Source organism: Aspergillus bombycis, assembly GCF_001792695.1.
Source record: "Aspergillus bombycis strain NRRL26010 chromosome Unknown contig00004, whole genome shotgun sequence".
NCBI lineage: Eukaryota > Fungi > Ascomycota > Eurotiomycetes > Eurotiales > Aspergillaceae > Aspergillus > Aspergillus bombycis.
In genome coordinates this window covers 226,129-241,804 of record NW_019170006.1, presented here as the reverse complement: position 1 = coordinate 241,804, position 15,676 = coordinate 226,129, and the positions used below count along the sequence as shown (strand labels likewise).

At 50.5% G+C, this 15,676-nt stretch overlaps 5 protein-coding genes across 5 annotated transcripts; 2 read left to right on the top strand and 3 right to left on the bottom strand.

The window, feature by feature from the left end:
- Positions 1–381: 381 nt before the first annotated feature.
- On the bottom strand, positions 382–917 carry spt4 (transcription elongation factor SPT4; the record flags this gene model as incomplete). The annotated part of the gene is made up of 3 exons (XM_022528242.1): positions 382–468; positions 552–749; positions 840–917. The coding sequence occupies 3 exons, from the start codon at positions 915–917 to the stop codon at positions 382–384; spliced, it is 363 nt and encodes a 120-aa protein (XP_022394049.1).
- Positions 918–1,398: 481 nt separating this feature from the next.
- On the top strand, positions 1,399–5,549 carry ABOM_001111 (serine/threonine protein phosphatase PPT1; the record flags this gene model as incomplete). Its single annotated transcript, XM_022528241.1, has 11 exons — positions 1,399–1,611; positions 1,659–1,739; positions 1,884–2,319; positions 2,398–3,128; positions 3,213–3,244; positions 3,479–3,501; positions 3,907–3,977; positions 4,043–4,173; positions 4,244–4,356; positions 4,409–5,262; positions 5,319–5,549. 11 exons carry the CDS (start codon positions 1,399–1,401, stop codon positions 5,547–5,549), a joined length of 2,916 nt encoding a protein of 971 aa, XP_022393914.1.
- Positions 5,550–6,120: 571 nt separating this feature from the next.
- On the bottom strand, positions 6,121–8,421 carry ABOM_001110 (uncharacterized protein; the record flags this gene model as incomplete). Its single annotated transcript, XM_022528240.1, has 2 exons — positions 6,121–8,243; positions 8,382–8,421. The coding sequence occupies 2 exons, from the start codon at positions 8,419–8,421 to the stop codon at positions 6,121–6,123; spliced, it is 2,163 nt and encodes a 720-aa protein (XP_022393913.1).
- A 390-nt stretch (positions 8,422–8,811) lies between these two features.
- On the top strand, positions 8,812–13,877 carry cpcC (putative protein kinase (Gcn2); the record flags this gene model as incomplete). The annotated part of the gene is made up of 4 exons (XM_022528239.1): positions 8,812–9,132; positions 9,198–11,261; positions 11,306–13,523; positions 13,573–13,877. Coding segments are annotated over 4 exons (4,908 nt in total), but the record flags the coding sequence as incomplete, so codon positions are not given.
- Positions 13,878–14,125: 248 nt separating this feature from the next.
- On the bottom strand, positions 14,126–15,559 carry cwc2 (active spliceosome conformation promoter CWC2; the record flags this gene model as incomplete). The annotated part of the gene is made up of 3 exons (XM_022528238.1): positions 14,126–14,613; positions 14,676–15,147; positions 15,245–15,559. Coding segments are annotated over 3 exons (1,275 nt in total), but the record flags the coding sequence as incomplete, so codon positions are not given.
- Positions 15,560–15,676: the final 117 nt, after the last annotated feature.

Here is a 15,676-nt window from a genome sequence, read left to right as displayed (position 1 = left end):
GAGTTATGTTTTTTTTTGAAGCTGTTAGCAAAACTATATATATATAGCAAACGGCAATCCGATGCCGTCCCAAGGTGCATCGATTTTGCATGTTGGGTATCGAACAAAATCCAGCTGTTTATCTTCAAAAAAAATGAGTTCTCAAGTAGTGATGAGTGACAAAAGAAAGGGACAACTCCAGCGTAATAACAAAGCAGCCCATACCCAAAGACGTATATCGAACGTAAACCGAAATCCCTAACTCCCAAGTGCGTGCAACGGGAAGGAACAGCCCGCTATGAAATCCCCGACAACAGAACCAACCATCCCACCCTTTCTAGCCAGGAGACCTGGGAAAAAAAATTGTAATAATGCGTGCCCCCGAACCACAAAACACATCGATCAAGTCTCCTCTTCACCAGTGCTACCATCACGAGGAATGTATTTCACACCCGAATCCTCCAGGCTCGAAATGATCTCGTCAGGGAGCTGCAAAGCAAAAAAAAAAATTATCATATCAGCCTCGACGTCCTAAAGACATAGCGTAGGGACATAACCCAATCACAACATACCGATCCAGTCACCTTGACCGCGTACGTTCCCGGCACGTAACTGTCGAGTCGCTGCCAGCGAGCTACCCAGCTGGTATTCGGGTCACGGAGGGTGACCAATCCTTCAAAGACTTGGGAGGTGCATTCTTGGATGGCGTCGTTGTTGCCACGAAGGCCGAGGACGTTATCGCAGTTGGGGCAGCCTTCGCGCATGAATTTCTATTGTGCAGGAGGCGTTAGCTCATTGCGGGTGTGAGAGGTATTTTTTTTTGGTTTGTTTATGCAGTCTTGGTCCTGCTTGGAACGTACGCTGTGCAGTTGGACGAGGGAACAGACCATGCAGGCGCGAAGAGTGCGCTGCTGGCTGGGTGCGACGTAGAAGGACATGTGCTGAGCTGTTTTGAGAGGGCAGGGACTTCGGTGGGATATTAAATTGCGACGATGGACCTCGTTACTGGGAGGCTTTGGGGGGGGGGAGGTGGCTTCAGCGGCGGCGGAATGAAGAGAGAAAAGAGGTTGTTGGAGTTATTGAATTGATTTGGATGGATTGATTTGATGTCGGAAAGGAAATGCCAAGGCCGGCGACTGGAGGATCTTCGGGATTCAATTCCAAAAAAGTAATCTAGTAGCCAGTGATAAGAAAAGAGATTCAAGGGTCCGAATTCCTGCAGCAATTCCGCATTCTTGCCCTCAGGAACATTAATCCGTTCGATTTAAATCGGGTTTCCTCCCCCAAGCTAGTGAAGGAGTCAGTCAGCCTTAAGGTTCCCTTCCCGTGGAAGATCAACCGTTTTCCTTCTGCAAACGCTCTCGTGCCTTCCTGCCGGAAAACCCCTCTCCCCTCATTGAATCCTTTTCTTTCTCTCCGATGGCGTCGTCCGACCTCGAGGCTGCCACTGCGCTGAAGGTGCAGGGCAATAAAGCGTTCGGTCAGCATGACTGGCCTACTGCCGTGGATTTCTACACCCAGGCCGTAGCGAAATATGATCGCGAGCCATCCTTCTTTAGCAATCGCGCTCAGGTACGCTACGCTCTGGGCACCTTTTCTTTCCTACCCCCTGCTCTGCTTCTGGCCCCGAGAGTGAGGGAGAAGCAGATGGACAGGATACAGCGTGCTAACTGCTCTAGGCGCATATCAAACTCGAAGCTTATGGCTTTGCGATCGCCGATGCTACTAAGGCGCTTGAGCTCGACGCCGGCTACACCAAGGTCAGTGGCATACGCCCTTACAATTATATTTCCTTTCCCCTTCCTCTTTTCTTTTTATTTTCCCCGTTGAAAATGCTGTACTGCTGAAGATACATGCGTACTTTCGAGGAAGAAGTGTCATGTCGACCGACTAACTCGATCTAGGCATACTGGAGGCGAGCCCTAGCCAACACCGCCATCCTCAACTACAAAGATGCCCTCAGAGACTTCAAAGTCGTTGCGAAGAGGGAGCCCAATAACCGCGATGCGAAGGTAAAACTGGCAGACTGTGAGAAGCTTGTGCGTCGGATGGAGTTTGAGAAGGCTATTGAAGTGGGTGACCCGCCGTCGGCCTTCGAGGGCCTGGACATCGACGCCATTGCGGTCGATGATGGCTATGATGGTGTACGCTTGGAGAATGAAATGACGCAAGAGTTCATCGACGATATGATCGAGCGGTTCAAGAACGGCAAGAAAATCCATCGCAAGTATGCCTTCCAGATCGTCAAGGCTGTCAAGGATATCGTGTATGCGGAACCAACGATGGTCGAGATTGGTGTGGACCAGGGTAATAAGTTGACGGTCTGCGGTGATACGCATGGTATGTCTCTTTCTCGTTTTGCGCCTTTCTCTTCAACCCCGATTTCCCCTTCGCCTGTTCACTGACTCGTTGCGACAGGGCAATTCTTCGATCTGCTGGAGATCTTCCGGTTGAACGGATACCCAACCGAAAAGCACGCATACCTTTTCAACGGTGACTTTGTTGATCGTGGCTCTTGGTCTACTGAGATCGCCTTGCTCCTCTACGCATACAAGTGGCTGCGACCCAATGGCATCTTCCTCAACCGTGGAAACCACGAGACGGACGATATGAACAAGGTTTATGGATTCGAGGGCGAGTGCAAGGCCAAGTACAACGAGAGGATGTTCAAGGTGTTCTCGGAGTCTTTCTCTGCTCTGCCCTTGGCTACCTTGATCGGCAGCAAGTATCTTGTTCTCCACGGTGGTCTCTTTTCCGACGACAATACATCCTTGGATGACATCCGGAAACTGGACCGTCACAACCAGCGCCAGCCCGGACAGCAAGGCCTGATGATGGAAATGCTCTGGACTGATCCCCAGACGGAGCCTGGTCGCGGCCCGAGCAAGCGAGGAGTCGGTCTCCAGTTTGGTCCGGATGTTACCAAGAGGTTCTGTGAGAAGAACGGACTGGAAGCCATCATTCGCTCTCACGAAGTCCGTATGGAGGGTTACGAGGTCGAGCATGACGGACGGTGCATCACCGTCTTCTCCGCCCCCAAGTACTGTGATACCACGGAGAACAAGGGAGCCTTCATCAACGTTGGACCAGAGCTTAAGCTGGACTTCCAAGTTTTTGAAGCTGTGCCTCACCCTGATATCAAGCCTATGGTTAGTTTTACCTTTGTTCTTTTTGGTCTACTCGTTACTCTGTTCCTCTTTAAGCATTGCAAAGACTGACGTGCTTCTTTCTAGGCTTATGCACAAAACTCGATTATGTCCATGATGTGAGATGATTTTCCTCTGCATGGGACGGCGTTTATGGGTGGACAGAGAAGAGTGGTCTTCTTGACCGGTCATAGAGGTTCGGTTCTGGAATGAGCGTTGGGGCTCTTTGGTTATACCTGCAGACTGAAATAACGACAGATGTCTCTCAGATACCAAATACTGTATCTATTGAATGATGATTTGAACTTCTTGCATAGCGGAACAATGATTTGTGAATGAATACCCATGTGCAGGTATGAGGACGTTGGATTGGGCAGTAAGATGATTTGGCTTTCCTCTTACTATTTCCTTGGATATGAATGTGGTGGCTAGGTAGCGACTTGATTGCAGTATCCAATGGTATAGACTAGACCTCGCGCGCATTCAAGTTTCTTGTCGGAGTTGTAGTTTTAGGAAACCCGACCGCTTTGCTGGAAGACCCCGCGATTGACTCCAACATTTATTCTTCGGCTTCCCCACCTTATTTCCGTACCTTTTCTGCTCAATCCCACCTTTTCTCTCTCCCCATTATATCACTTACCAGAACGGCGTGATAGCCCCGTTTGACAGCCAGGAAACGATGGAGTTCGATCCCAAGACCCGTACGTGCCTTCATTGCGAGAAGATACAACCATCCGACAACGAAGCTAACTCCCACTTCTTTACCGGTCTTGGTTAACAGCGCAATACCTTACTTCCGACAAATCTAGCTTCGCCTCGACCTCCGCTCATGACCGCTGGCCCGTGATTATCGTGAGTGTCTCGATCGTCTAGGCTTTAGTTTACCTGATTCCTGCTAATCATTTGTGCCACTATAGACTGGTGCTATTGACGACCTCCACCGCACTGCTGGTGATGTAAACGACGAGGAGAAGCGCAAGGAGGGCAAGAGTATCATTGAGAAGCTTGCAGCGCTCAAATATGAATTGCAACACAACAGACAATTGACGTGAGTGATTTGCGCCGTTGACTTGACGCAGGTTATGTCAAGAAAGTCACTAACTTGTGCGGCCGCATAGCCCCATCCCTGACGACGGCCAGCCAGATATCGAAGAATATAATAAGGAGTTGGAACAACGAGGAAACCCGAGATGGCACGATGTTGCATGGCTGTTCTCTGAATGCTACCTCTGTATGTTAAGCACTTTGGAGCAATGGCGAAGAGGCGTGCTAACTGAGGATAGACAGGCGCATCAGTGCCTACTTCGCCTTGTCCACACACTGGAAAGGATACGACGTATTTGCCCGCCAGAAGATGTCTACTTTCAAATCTTCCCGTCCGGCAGTCCTGGAATTAGCCGCGAGATACAAGGAAATCGCCCAGGAGGCGGAGAAGGGTCATGCTGATGGAAAGACCACGGAGCAGGTTGAACAGGCTGAGCGCATACTCTTTTCCGAGATGTGTGAGATCTGTCTGTGGGGTAATGCCACTGACTTGTCCCTTTTGACCTCTCTTACCTACGAGGATATCCAGAAACTGCAGGGCTCGCAGGCGCGCAAAGCGGCGGAGAAGAACATTCTTGTCAACGATTTGGAAGCCGCCTTTGAGGTGCTCAACAAGGCCCGCAAGGAGAAGACCGGGGAGCGTCGCGTAGACATTGTTCTCGATAACTCCGGTTTCGAACTGTTCGTTGACCTTATCCTTGCTGGATACCTTCTCTCTGCCGGCCTGGCTACGACAGTTGTACTGCACCCTAAACTGATCCCCTGGTTCGTATCGGATGTTACGCCTGCAGACTTCAGGGATCTTATCACCGCACTCGCCGACCCGCAGTCATTCTACACTGCCGCCGATGAGTCGGGCAGAGAACACTCCCCCCTCTCCGATAAAGAGCTGTCAGAGGTAAACTTCCTCTTCGAACAATGGTCCCGGCTCCACGCAGATGGCAAGCTGGTCATCCGCCCACACGCCTTCTGGACCGCCCCGGGAGGCTACTGGCGCATGCCCAACACAGCAAAGGATCTCTTCGAGGACTTGCAAGCGAGCGAGCTCGTCCTTTTCAAGGGTGATCTCAACTACCGCAAGCTGACTAGTGATGTAAGTGGTCCCTGGCTCTTCCTTGAACCCCCCGCAAACATTAACATGTTACCTAGGCTGCCTGGGACCCCACAACCCCCTTCACGACCGCCATCGGTCCAATGGGCCCCAAGTCCGGCGTTCGTGTTCTCGCCTTCCGGACCTGCAAAGCCGATGTTGTTGTCGGACTCCCAGCAGGCGAAGACGAGAGACTCCGCCAGCTGCCTAACGGCGGGGGCTCCGAGACCCGGAAATGGGCTTGGAGTGGAAAGTGGGCTGTTGTGTCCTTCTCTGACGGGAAGGCTTAAACTAATTACTTGTTTGCGATACGCAGAGACGGGATTTAGATTTTCGAAGCACCGGATGTATAGATGGACATATAGATACGGACAGAATACAGGTAAACAGATAGATGATGTCATCATTGGAATGAGATATCCAGTTAATGTGTATTGGTGGACTTTGCAGTCGGGTAATTAGCGTACTTCAACAAGCCTCAAGACTCGTGGGTCAAGGTAAGTGAGTGATAAGGACAACATAGAATGAAATAGGGGTAGCCTGTTCAATGTAGGGTATATTCCAGGCACAGAGATGTGCTGGGCTTATCACTTGCATGACGTATCGGACAAAAAAAACAAAAGGGAAAGCGATTATCCCAGTTATGCATGGGAAACAAGAGAACCGTAGAGAAACAGGGAGATGGATACATCAGATTCCAAAATAAGAGAGAGCGCCTATACCCACAATTGCTTTCCCCCCCCGCGCGCGCCTGGAAAAACAGAAAAATGAGTGAATTACCCTCCTGAAAACCCAAATATTAAATAGAACTATTGCCGATTCACGGTGAGGAAAAAAACCCAAAAGAAAAGTTTTAGCCCATTAAGCTCGAATCATGTTTTCTTTCCCATCTTGTCTGATCTTGCGGCTGTCTTGTTTGCGCTTGAGGCGCGCTTGAGCGGCTAGCATTCGATCGACGGGGATGGAGTCCCGTTGGACGGACGCGAGACTTTGTCGCCTTCTGGTTCGATCTGCGAGGTGATAAGTTTCCGGCAGACCTGTTATGGCGTCTAGACTGTATTTCGAGGGGGAGCGGCGAGCTCGCAGTCGTTCTGTGCGGATTTGTTTGCTGTCCTCGCGGGTCGCGAGGTGATGAGCCAGGGATGTTATGGTTGAATGGGTTGGGACGTATGAGCGGTAGCTCTCTGAGTTGTATCTCTGTCTAGAGGTGCGGCGGGTGGGAGGTTCGAGTGATGGGTAATCGGGGGGCGATGAAGGCGGCATACCATCGCCCTCCAGAAGATGGGTTTCTTTTGGTTTATGGGGTGTGTCATCTAAGTATGCCAGTTGCTCACTGTGATCCCCTGGTTCCAGGCCTAGGGCTTTTGATGCCCGCTTAACATCTAGCTCGCCTAATACTGTTCTGGTGGTGTGCGAGCGCCGATCCTTTGCACGTGGGCTTGGGCTTGGAGGTTCGTCGATGTCCTGGGTCTCATCGTTTTGCTCCTTCGGAGGGCTGTCGTGTCCAAAATCATACACTTGGACTCCAGTATAGCCCCTGTCCGAGTGACGAGTCCGCGATCGGAGTTCAGGAAGGCGCTCGAAAGTGGTCAACTTCAACTTCAGGAGGTCAATCTGGTCCTGCATGCGGCGGCGCTCCTCGTTAAACGACTCCCTGAGACCTTCTTCCTGCTCGCGGTGCTGTTGCGACGTCGATTTCAGACGTTCTCTGTATTCCTGGACACGTAATTCTAATTTGGCTTCTCTCTGCTTCAGTTTTGCCTCCTTTTCTTTGCGTCGTCCTTCGTACTTGGTCATTTCTTGTTTAACGCGGGCTAGAGTTTGTTTCAGTGTCGCATTTTCCTTCTCAAGATTCGAAGCCTTCTGTTCCGAGCTTTGGGCCAAGTCTTTGAGCTTGGTGAACTCCGATTGTTCACGTTTCATCTCTTCCAGCTTGGCGTTTGCCTCGCCCAGTGCCTGCTGGGCCTTATGGAGCTCTTGGGCTGTGTCCCCAGAAGTGTCATTCGTGGTCTCGGAAGATCCTGCCATATTCTCTACGTCATTATTAACAACGCCATGTTGTTCTAGGAGTTTGCGCAATAAGCCAACTCGGTGTTTGTACTGCAAAGCCAGCGCGGTTTGCTTGGTGAGTTCCTGCACCAACTGCTCCTTGTCCGCTTTCGAATTCTCTCCAACCATCGTCGACGCGAGTTGAGTAACGTGACGTTCCATCTCAGAAACCTTCACTTCTTCCTCCTTGAGTTTCGCGGCTAACCGTAGGGCTTCTTCATCTTTCTTCCTGGCGTACGCTTTCGCGGCGGAGCGATACTGAATAAGTTTCCTTATTTCTTGAGTAGTCTTGTTTCTATAGCTATCAAACTCGGCTTTCCAGTATTTACCAGACTGAGAGCGAGGTTCGTTCAGGTTGATAGTGTCGTCGCCGGCATCATCTTCCGTTGACGATGCTGACTGTACCACGGGCTTCGATTCAGTGGACTGAGGGTTCTGTGAGGTCTCCGACTCCTTGGGAGACTTCTCGCGCGAGTCCATTAGTGCCTGTGTTAACTTGCTCCGCGGTTTGGCCTTCCCATCTGAAGAATTGATAGACCACTGGCTAGTCAATGGAGTTCTTGATGACTTGTTAGGTGATTCTCCTCGCTTGCGCTCATTGTCGACAACACCGTCGCCGAATGAAACCGTCTTACGTCGGTTTGATGCAGTGCCAGGGGTGACAAGGATGCTCTTAGTGGGGGAGGCCATTGCATTCACAGCCATGTCGACGTCGGCTTTCGTGGCTATCGGAGCATCGCTCGTGTCCCCAATAGTGGGTTTCAGCAACAGGTTCGCGCGGGACGGCTGATTGGCTGTCAGATTATTCGGATTCGGTTCCCGCTCCATCTGATCCTCGTCATCAGCCCCAGGGGTGCCAAACAAGGCGCTCTTGAAAGCGCGAATGGCGAACACAGGTGCAGGCGTTTCAGGAGGTTCCAAAACCTTTGAGTTGTCTATGGAGATAAACAAGGAATAAACAAGTCAGCGCGACAGCCGTACGATTTTGCGTTGGGGGGAAGATCGCAAGTCCGCTATTGGACCGACCATGGGGCGCGTGCCCAAGCTTCATGCGGCCAGCGAGAGACACGCACCTGCAAACTGCTCGTTCTGCCCAGTGATCCACTCCAACATCGCGCCTGCAGGACAAGGTGAATCAAATTACTAACGAGATCGAGGGTCGCATTGCAGGGGCGGACACCATGGCGTCTTATCAGAGGTCACGACCGAGCCGTGGGATTGACGTGGAACGCTGTGCTTTGTTTACGATGCTCAGCGGGGACGCTAACGACCCAAAGGCGGTCAGCGGAAAAACAACGGTGCGAGCCTTAAGGCAGTTTAGCTCGCCCTATAGTTACCGCTCTTTTACTCCCAATTTCCCGTCCGTCATTTGGTTCTTCCCTTCCCACCCCCACTAATTTTAATTTAGTTATAGTGACCAACTTCTCCCCTTGTACCTTTCCCGCCCTCTTTCTTTTACATTGGTACCTGATCAGTCCGAATATGTTCCTTATTGAAGCATAGAGGGCTGCAGCTTCGGCTGCAACTTTGTCACAGCTATCGCGTGGCAAAGATCCATCTCGACCTGGGTGCAATACTTTATCTCACACCGCCCGACGCCCCGCTATGCCTCACAAGCAGAAGAAAACTTTCAGCAATGCCCACAAGAACGGCTCTCCCCGGGCGGAGAAGAAACGTCAATTCCCCCCGGATGCCCCTTCGCTCGCCCTGCCGGTAGTGGCCCCGACTGACTACGAGGAAATCCACCGGAATGAGATTGAGGCGCTCCGCTCAATTTACGGTGACGATTTTGAAGAAGTTGAACATAAGCGATCTGCCTGGCAGGTATGTCTTGTTTTCCCTCGCCATTCTTCTTGTCCGCACTAGTTAATTGTCATCCCCGATCTTAGCAATCGTCAGATGTAGTGTTCAAACTCCACTTGCGTGCTTCATCCAATCCAGAGGTCCGTCTTGATTTGCTGGTGGAACTGCCGACCACCTATCCTAAAACCTATCCGAACCTTTTCTTGGAAAACTTAGATGATCTCCGACAAGGGGCTCGGTCGAGGATCGATGACATCATACGGACCAAGCCGAAATCCCTCGTGGGATCTGAGATGATCTACGAGATTGCTGTTTCTATCCAAGATGTTCTAGAGGATGTGGCAGAAGCTAAAGCTCAAAATAAAGACCTACCCAGCCTAGAGGAGGAGCGCATGGAACAGGAAGCTGCCGCCAATCAGCGCGCTGAATTAGAAAGGCAAGAAGAGCTTCAGAAACAAGAGGCCGCCACTGCGGAGGAGGAACGAGCACTGCAACAGCTATTGGAGGATAGGCTTAGAGAGAGAACGAAAGCCCGACTCTTACGCCGCAAGAGTCGAACTTCTGGCATGGATACAGGCAGCGAAATTGATGCTGGGGAGAATATCCCAGGCGCAATCTCCTTTGACCCGCCCCTCGTCATGGCCGACAGCGACGAAGGGCCATTGATTTTCCGCGCTGTTTATGGGAAGACACTTCTCAAGAGTGCCCAGGGAAAAGACACGTATACTGTGAGACCAGTAGTCACTGAGAACAGGTGCCATGCTCCTCTCCTTGTTCTAAAGGAATTTTCGATCGATGAGACGCAGCTATCGCCACTTGCATTCAGAGAGAAAATGCGTAGCAGCGAGGATAAATTGGAAGCTCTTAAACGGCTACGACATCCAAATCTGTTGGATTTCGTTGGGTTTAAGATTTACAGGCCCCTCGAACCTGTCAGTCCTCAGGACAACACCTGGAGAGTTTATCTTCTTCTCGAGCATGCAAACAAGGGATCACTGTCCGAGTTTCTGGATATTATAGGGTCTGTGCCTGTGGAAACTCTGCGAAGCTGGACGATCCAACTTCTTGAAGCGCTCGAGTTCTATCACCGGAGCGGCTTTGTCCACGGGGATATTCATTGCGGGCGCATCATGATACTGAGAACCCAGACAGGTGGCACTATTGTGAAGTTGCAAGCGAGTATTGAAAACGCCCTCCCTGATTCTGCCGGCAGCAAACAGTCATTAGAAGCTTCCAAATCACCACTTTGGCTGCCTCCTGAGTCGACACAAGGGAATACTTCGCCGACCATGAAGACGGATGTCTGGGATTTGGGTATTGTGTTTCTCCAGATGGGATTCGGTAAAGATGTGCTACAGCGTTACACTTCAGCAAACGCATTGATGGGAACGCTCGGCTTATCTGCTCCACTGCAAGATTTGCTTAACGAATTCTTTAGAACGGATCCAAAGAAGAGACCGACAGCCTTCCAGCTCCAGCCGTCTGAGTTCTTCCGTGTTGATGCACCTTTGGTGTCTCAGTCAAGCACCTCAAACTCCATATCACTGCCGAGACGTCCTCGCTTCGATTCGTTTGGAGGCTTGCCAGCATTTTCACGGTATTGCCAAGATTTCGATGAGGCTGGTCGCTTGGGTAAGGGTGGTTTCGGTATGGTGGTCAAGGCGAGAAATAAACTTGATGGTCGTCTGTATGCAGTCAAGAAAATTACTCAAAGATCCGCTGCTGCCCTGAAGGATACACTATCGGAGATTATGCTACTGTCACGCCTTAATCATCCCTACGTAGTGCGTTATTACACTGCGTGGATTGAAGAGGATTACGACTTCGTGGACGAAGAAGCTGTGTCGTCTACAGAGGGAGATCCTTTCGCTAGTCAAGGCTCTGAAGGTTCTCAAGACTCGCAAGGATATGGATACAGCACAGGCGGGCTCGATTTCATCAGCTCCAGCGGCTATCCTAAGATTGAGTTTGGCTCTGATAGCGAGGAAGAAAATGATGGGACGCTATCCAGCGGTGGTAATGGAGAGACGCCCGAAACTTATGGCACTGGAAGTGTGACCGGCAAGGAACTTGGTCGAGTGAGATCTGGCTCGCAAGGCAGGCCTGTTTCCACTACACTGTATATTCAGATGGAGTATTGCGAGAAGCACGTAAGTTTATCCTTGTTCTCTGCTGCTTAGCTATTCATATTTAGCTGACCGCTCGAAAGACTCTTCGCGATCTGATTAGGAATGGTCTTTACGATGATGTCGACAGAACGTGGCGTTTGTTTCGCCAGATCCTCGACGGACTGAGCCACATCCATGGCCATGGTATTATTCACCGGGATCTGAAGCCCGATAACATTTTCATCGATGTTGCCAATAATCCGCGCATCGGAGACTTCGGCCTAGCCACAAGTGGCCAGTTCACGACAGCTGTGCGCTCTTCGACCGCTGCAGATTTTGAAGGAGACTTTACTCGCAGCTTGGGTACGACATACTATGTCGCACCAGAAATGAAATCCGGTTTTACGGGTAACTATAATGATAAAGTCGATATGTACTCTTTGGGGGTCATTTTATTTGAGATGTGTTATCCTCTTGGGACTGGTATGGAACGTGACCAGACACTGCGCGCTATCAGGGAGGAGGAGCATACTTTACCACCTATCTTCCAGTTTTCCGAAAAGGCGCTCCAAGGAAAGATCATTGAGTCGCTATTGAGCCACAATCCTAGCGAACGACCCTCAGCTTCAGAGCTTCTACACAGTGGTCAGATTCCTCTCCAGGTTGAAGAGGAAACCTTTAGACGGGCAATCATGCACTTATTGTCTGATCCTAGTTCGCCTGATTACAAGAAGATCTTGTCCGCTATTTTCTCACAGTCTCCTAAGAAGTTCGAAGACATCGCTTGGGACATGGATTCCCGCGGGACACCAGCGGCCAATGAGCTACTAGTTCAAGGGTTAGTCAAGGAACGTTTGACCACTATTTTCCGCAGGCATGGGTCTGTGGAAACTACAAGACAGATGCTGTTCCCAAGGTCTCAACATTACAGCAACGGAGCTGTACGATTGCTTGACTCCACTGGGAACTTGCTTCAGTTGCCTTTCGATCTGACTTTGCCAAATGCGCGTGCCATTCCACGACAAGACCCTTCCCTTGAGAAAACATTCACATTCGGTACTGTCTACAGAGAGACGACTCACGGTGGTGAGCCTCGGACTCACAAAGAGGTGGACTTCGATATCGTTTCACACAATACGTTGGATCTGGCTTTGAAGGAGGCGGAAGTCATTAAGGTTCTCGATGAGATTATTGAAGAATTCCCACCTTTGAGGTCGGCTTCTATGTGTTTCCTTGTAAACCACTCGGATCTACTTCAACTTATTCTGGAATTCTGCCGTATCACTCCTTCCCAGATTCCGCTTGTCAAGGAGGTCATCAGCAAACTAAATGTGGGAAAATGGACGATGCAAAAGATTAGAAGTGAACTTCGGTCGCCGGCAATCGGTGTTGCTTCCACCTCCTTGGATGAGCTTGCAAGGTTCGATTTTCGGGACCCCCCGAAGCAGACCATGAAGCGTCTGCAAGCCATTATGGAGGGCACCGCATTTGCCGAACGCCTGACTCCCATCTTTGCTCGAATCAAACGGCTGATGGTGTATCTACAAGGCTTCGACGTAAAGCGAAAGGTTTATGTCAACCCTCTCGGGAGTTTGAACGACAAGTTCTTCCGAGGTAGCATTTTGTTTCAGTGCGTCTTTGACAACAAGCGACGTGATGTTTTCGCGGCTGGCGGTCGGTATGACTCCTTAGTCCAAGAGTTCCGCCCCAAGGTCTCGACGAGTCGCCCTCAAACTCATGCTGTGGGCTTTAATTTGAGTTGGGATCGACTCAGCTCTGCCATGCTCGAGTATATCAAAGGCTCTTCGAAAAGCCATGTTAAGCACCCTGAAGTCGAACCCGCTGCCTTTTGGAAGACCAGGAGATGTGATGTACTTGTTGCAAGCTTTGATCCAACGATTCTGCGTGAGACAGGCATCAAAGTTGTTCAGGATTTGTGGGCCAATGATATCAGTGCTGAACTAGCTGTTGATGCCTCGTCTCTCGAAAAACTTCTTACCAACTACAAAGATCACAATCACAGTTGGATCGTCATTGTCAAGCAAGATAGCCAGGAGCGGGGCTTCAAGGTCCGGTGTCTGGTTCCTAAGGAGGAGTTCGATTTACGGAGCTCTGAGCTTATACCATGGCTTCGAAATGAAATCCGTGCTCGCAACCAACGTGAGGGCGCAGTCGACGTCCGCCAATCCCGAATACCCAGCCAACCAGATCCTGGTATTGACGGCGAAAGATCCAGCGATGTGCGCATCCTAGTCCCTCAGCACAGGAGCAAGAAGACAAATAGGAGGAATATTGTTGAGAATGGTATGTCTTAACCCGAATTATGGTGCGTGCTGTTACTAATGAAAAATAGCTCTTTTCCGTTCTCGCGAAGTAATCGAAGATGCGCTGAATGGGCCTATTGCCGCCATTGATACGCGGGATGATTTACTTGAGGCGATCAGAGACACTCGACTATCAGACCCTGAGAGCTGGCGGACAGTCATACAGAGTGCGCCCTTGACTGAGAGGAAGTACCTTGGTCAAGTCCATGAGCTACTCGTTGACCTGGCACACGAGAACCATGTCAACGACGGCGCGGACAACTTCAGCAACGCTTTTATATACAACTATCGTACAGGTTCATGTGTTTATTATGATCTAGGACGCGGCAAGTAAGAATCATGTGTTATGTGTCATGCTTATTTCTTTTGTGCCTTGTTCTTTTATACCTGAAATATCTTATTCACTTTCGCGTTTATTTGACATATTATTGGCAATGGTGTTGGATGTCTTATCTCCTCTCAGCATTTTATAGCGAACTATACCCGCAAATATACCATGCAATTCAGCGAGCAAACAATGTGACGTTTCAAGGTATCTTTGTTATTATACATAATTTTAGGCGCAATATACCACAACCTGGTTTAATCACTTTCATCATCGCTTCCGTAGCCTACCAAAGGACCTCCCGAGGCTTGCGGAGCTTGTGTTGTAACATTGCCGCCCGCTAGCCCCCTCAATGCCGCAACAGTAGAGCTTGAGAAGATGCCACTGCTTTCCGATTCCTGCGGAGGAGCAGGAGCAGAAGATGAATTCTCAAGCATGAGTGGTTGGTTCGAAGCTTCGAGCTGACCCTGATCTCCATTTCCTGCATCCTCCAACTGCTTCGTCCGGCTATACCAGACCTCATCAGGAGGCTCATACCCTTGCAAACCAAAACTGCCCTCGATCTTCTTCCTCTTTCGAGCCTCAGGATCCCTCCCTTCAAGCTCGGCAACAAAGTCTGCCGGCAACGCCCTGCGTACCGCTTCAGCAGCTTGTTCCTCCAACCTTCTCGCCTCACGCTTCTGAGCCAATGGGTTCGGATCGACCGTCGCCCAACGCACATTCAGGATCTCATTATTGTCGAGAGCTTGCAGATAGTCAGCACACCGGGGCCATCCTCAAAACCCCAACACACAAAGAGGAACTTACACTGATGCGCCATAGCCTCCTTCGCAAACTCCGCTTGCGCAAGAGTAGTATACGTAACGAATGCCACACCCCTCGACGTCAACACACGGATTCTCTCAATTTCACCCCACTCGGCAAAATGCCGCGCAACAACCTCCTCAATATCATCCGTAACGTGAATCCGACCCACATACAGCGTGCGATTCTGGCGCATAAACGAACCAACACCACCCATATCATCACGGTAATCGCTGAACTTGTCGCGGCCGAAACAGTCGACATTCGGACTGAAGAGATCATGGATAGTGGGCAGACGGTGCAGATACTGGCATTCCGAACCGAGGTGACACACGCCGCGCGCGAAGAAAAGACAGAAGTAGGAGCCGACGACTTTGTCGGCGCGTGTGTAGCCGCTGTCTTTGGAGATGTTGCATCGTGATGGGGCGTGTTGTTTCGATAGGTAGCTGTCCTCTCTGTCGCCGCCGGACCATTTCTGGGGCCATTGTTAGTTACTATTATTCAAATTATTGATATAGATACAAAGCGCATGGTGCGATTGTGTAGAAGGAAGAACAACATATAAAACGTACATTATACCAAATGTTGAAGACCGTACCGGTCTGTGGAGGCGGTTCTGACTTGACTGTGGCGGGATCGACCTGGGGGCGTGCTGGACGGCGCTTCTTCCTGATTATCTTCTTCTTCTTTGGCGCGCCCTCCGCGACGGCGGACTCAGCGTTCTGGGTGACGGCGAGGGCATTTTCCTCGCTGGCAACTTGCTCATCTGGTGCATTTGCTTCTTCTGGTGAAGTTGTGGGTTCTGTAGATTGGGGCGGATCAGCCACTACGGTGTCTGCCATGGTTGTTGTGGTGGGGTTGAGATTGGAGGTTGAGGTCTGTCTTGATCTTTATCGCGGTCTGGGATGAGATTATTCGAGCTTGCCGTCTGGTATCTGGTCGGACTATTGTTTTGCCGATGACCGTGGCGGTTGTATGAGGTATTGATATTCCGAGTATGCCGC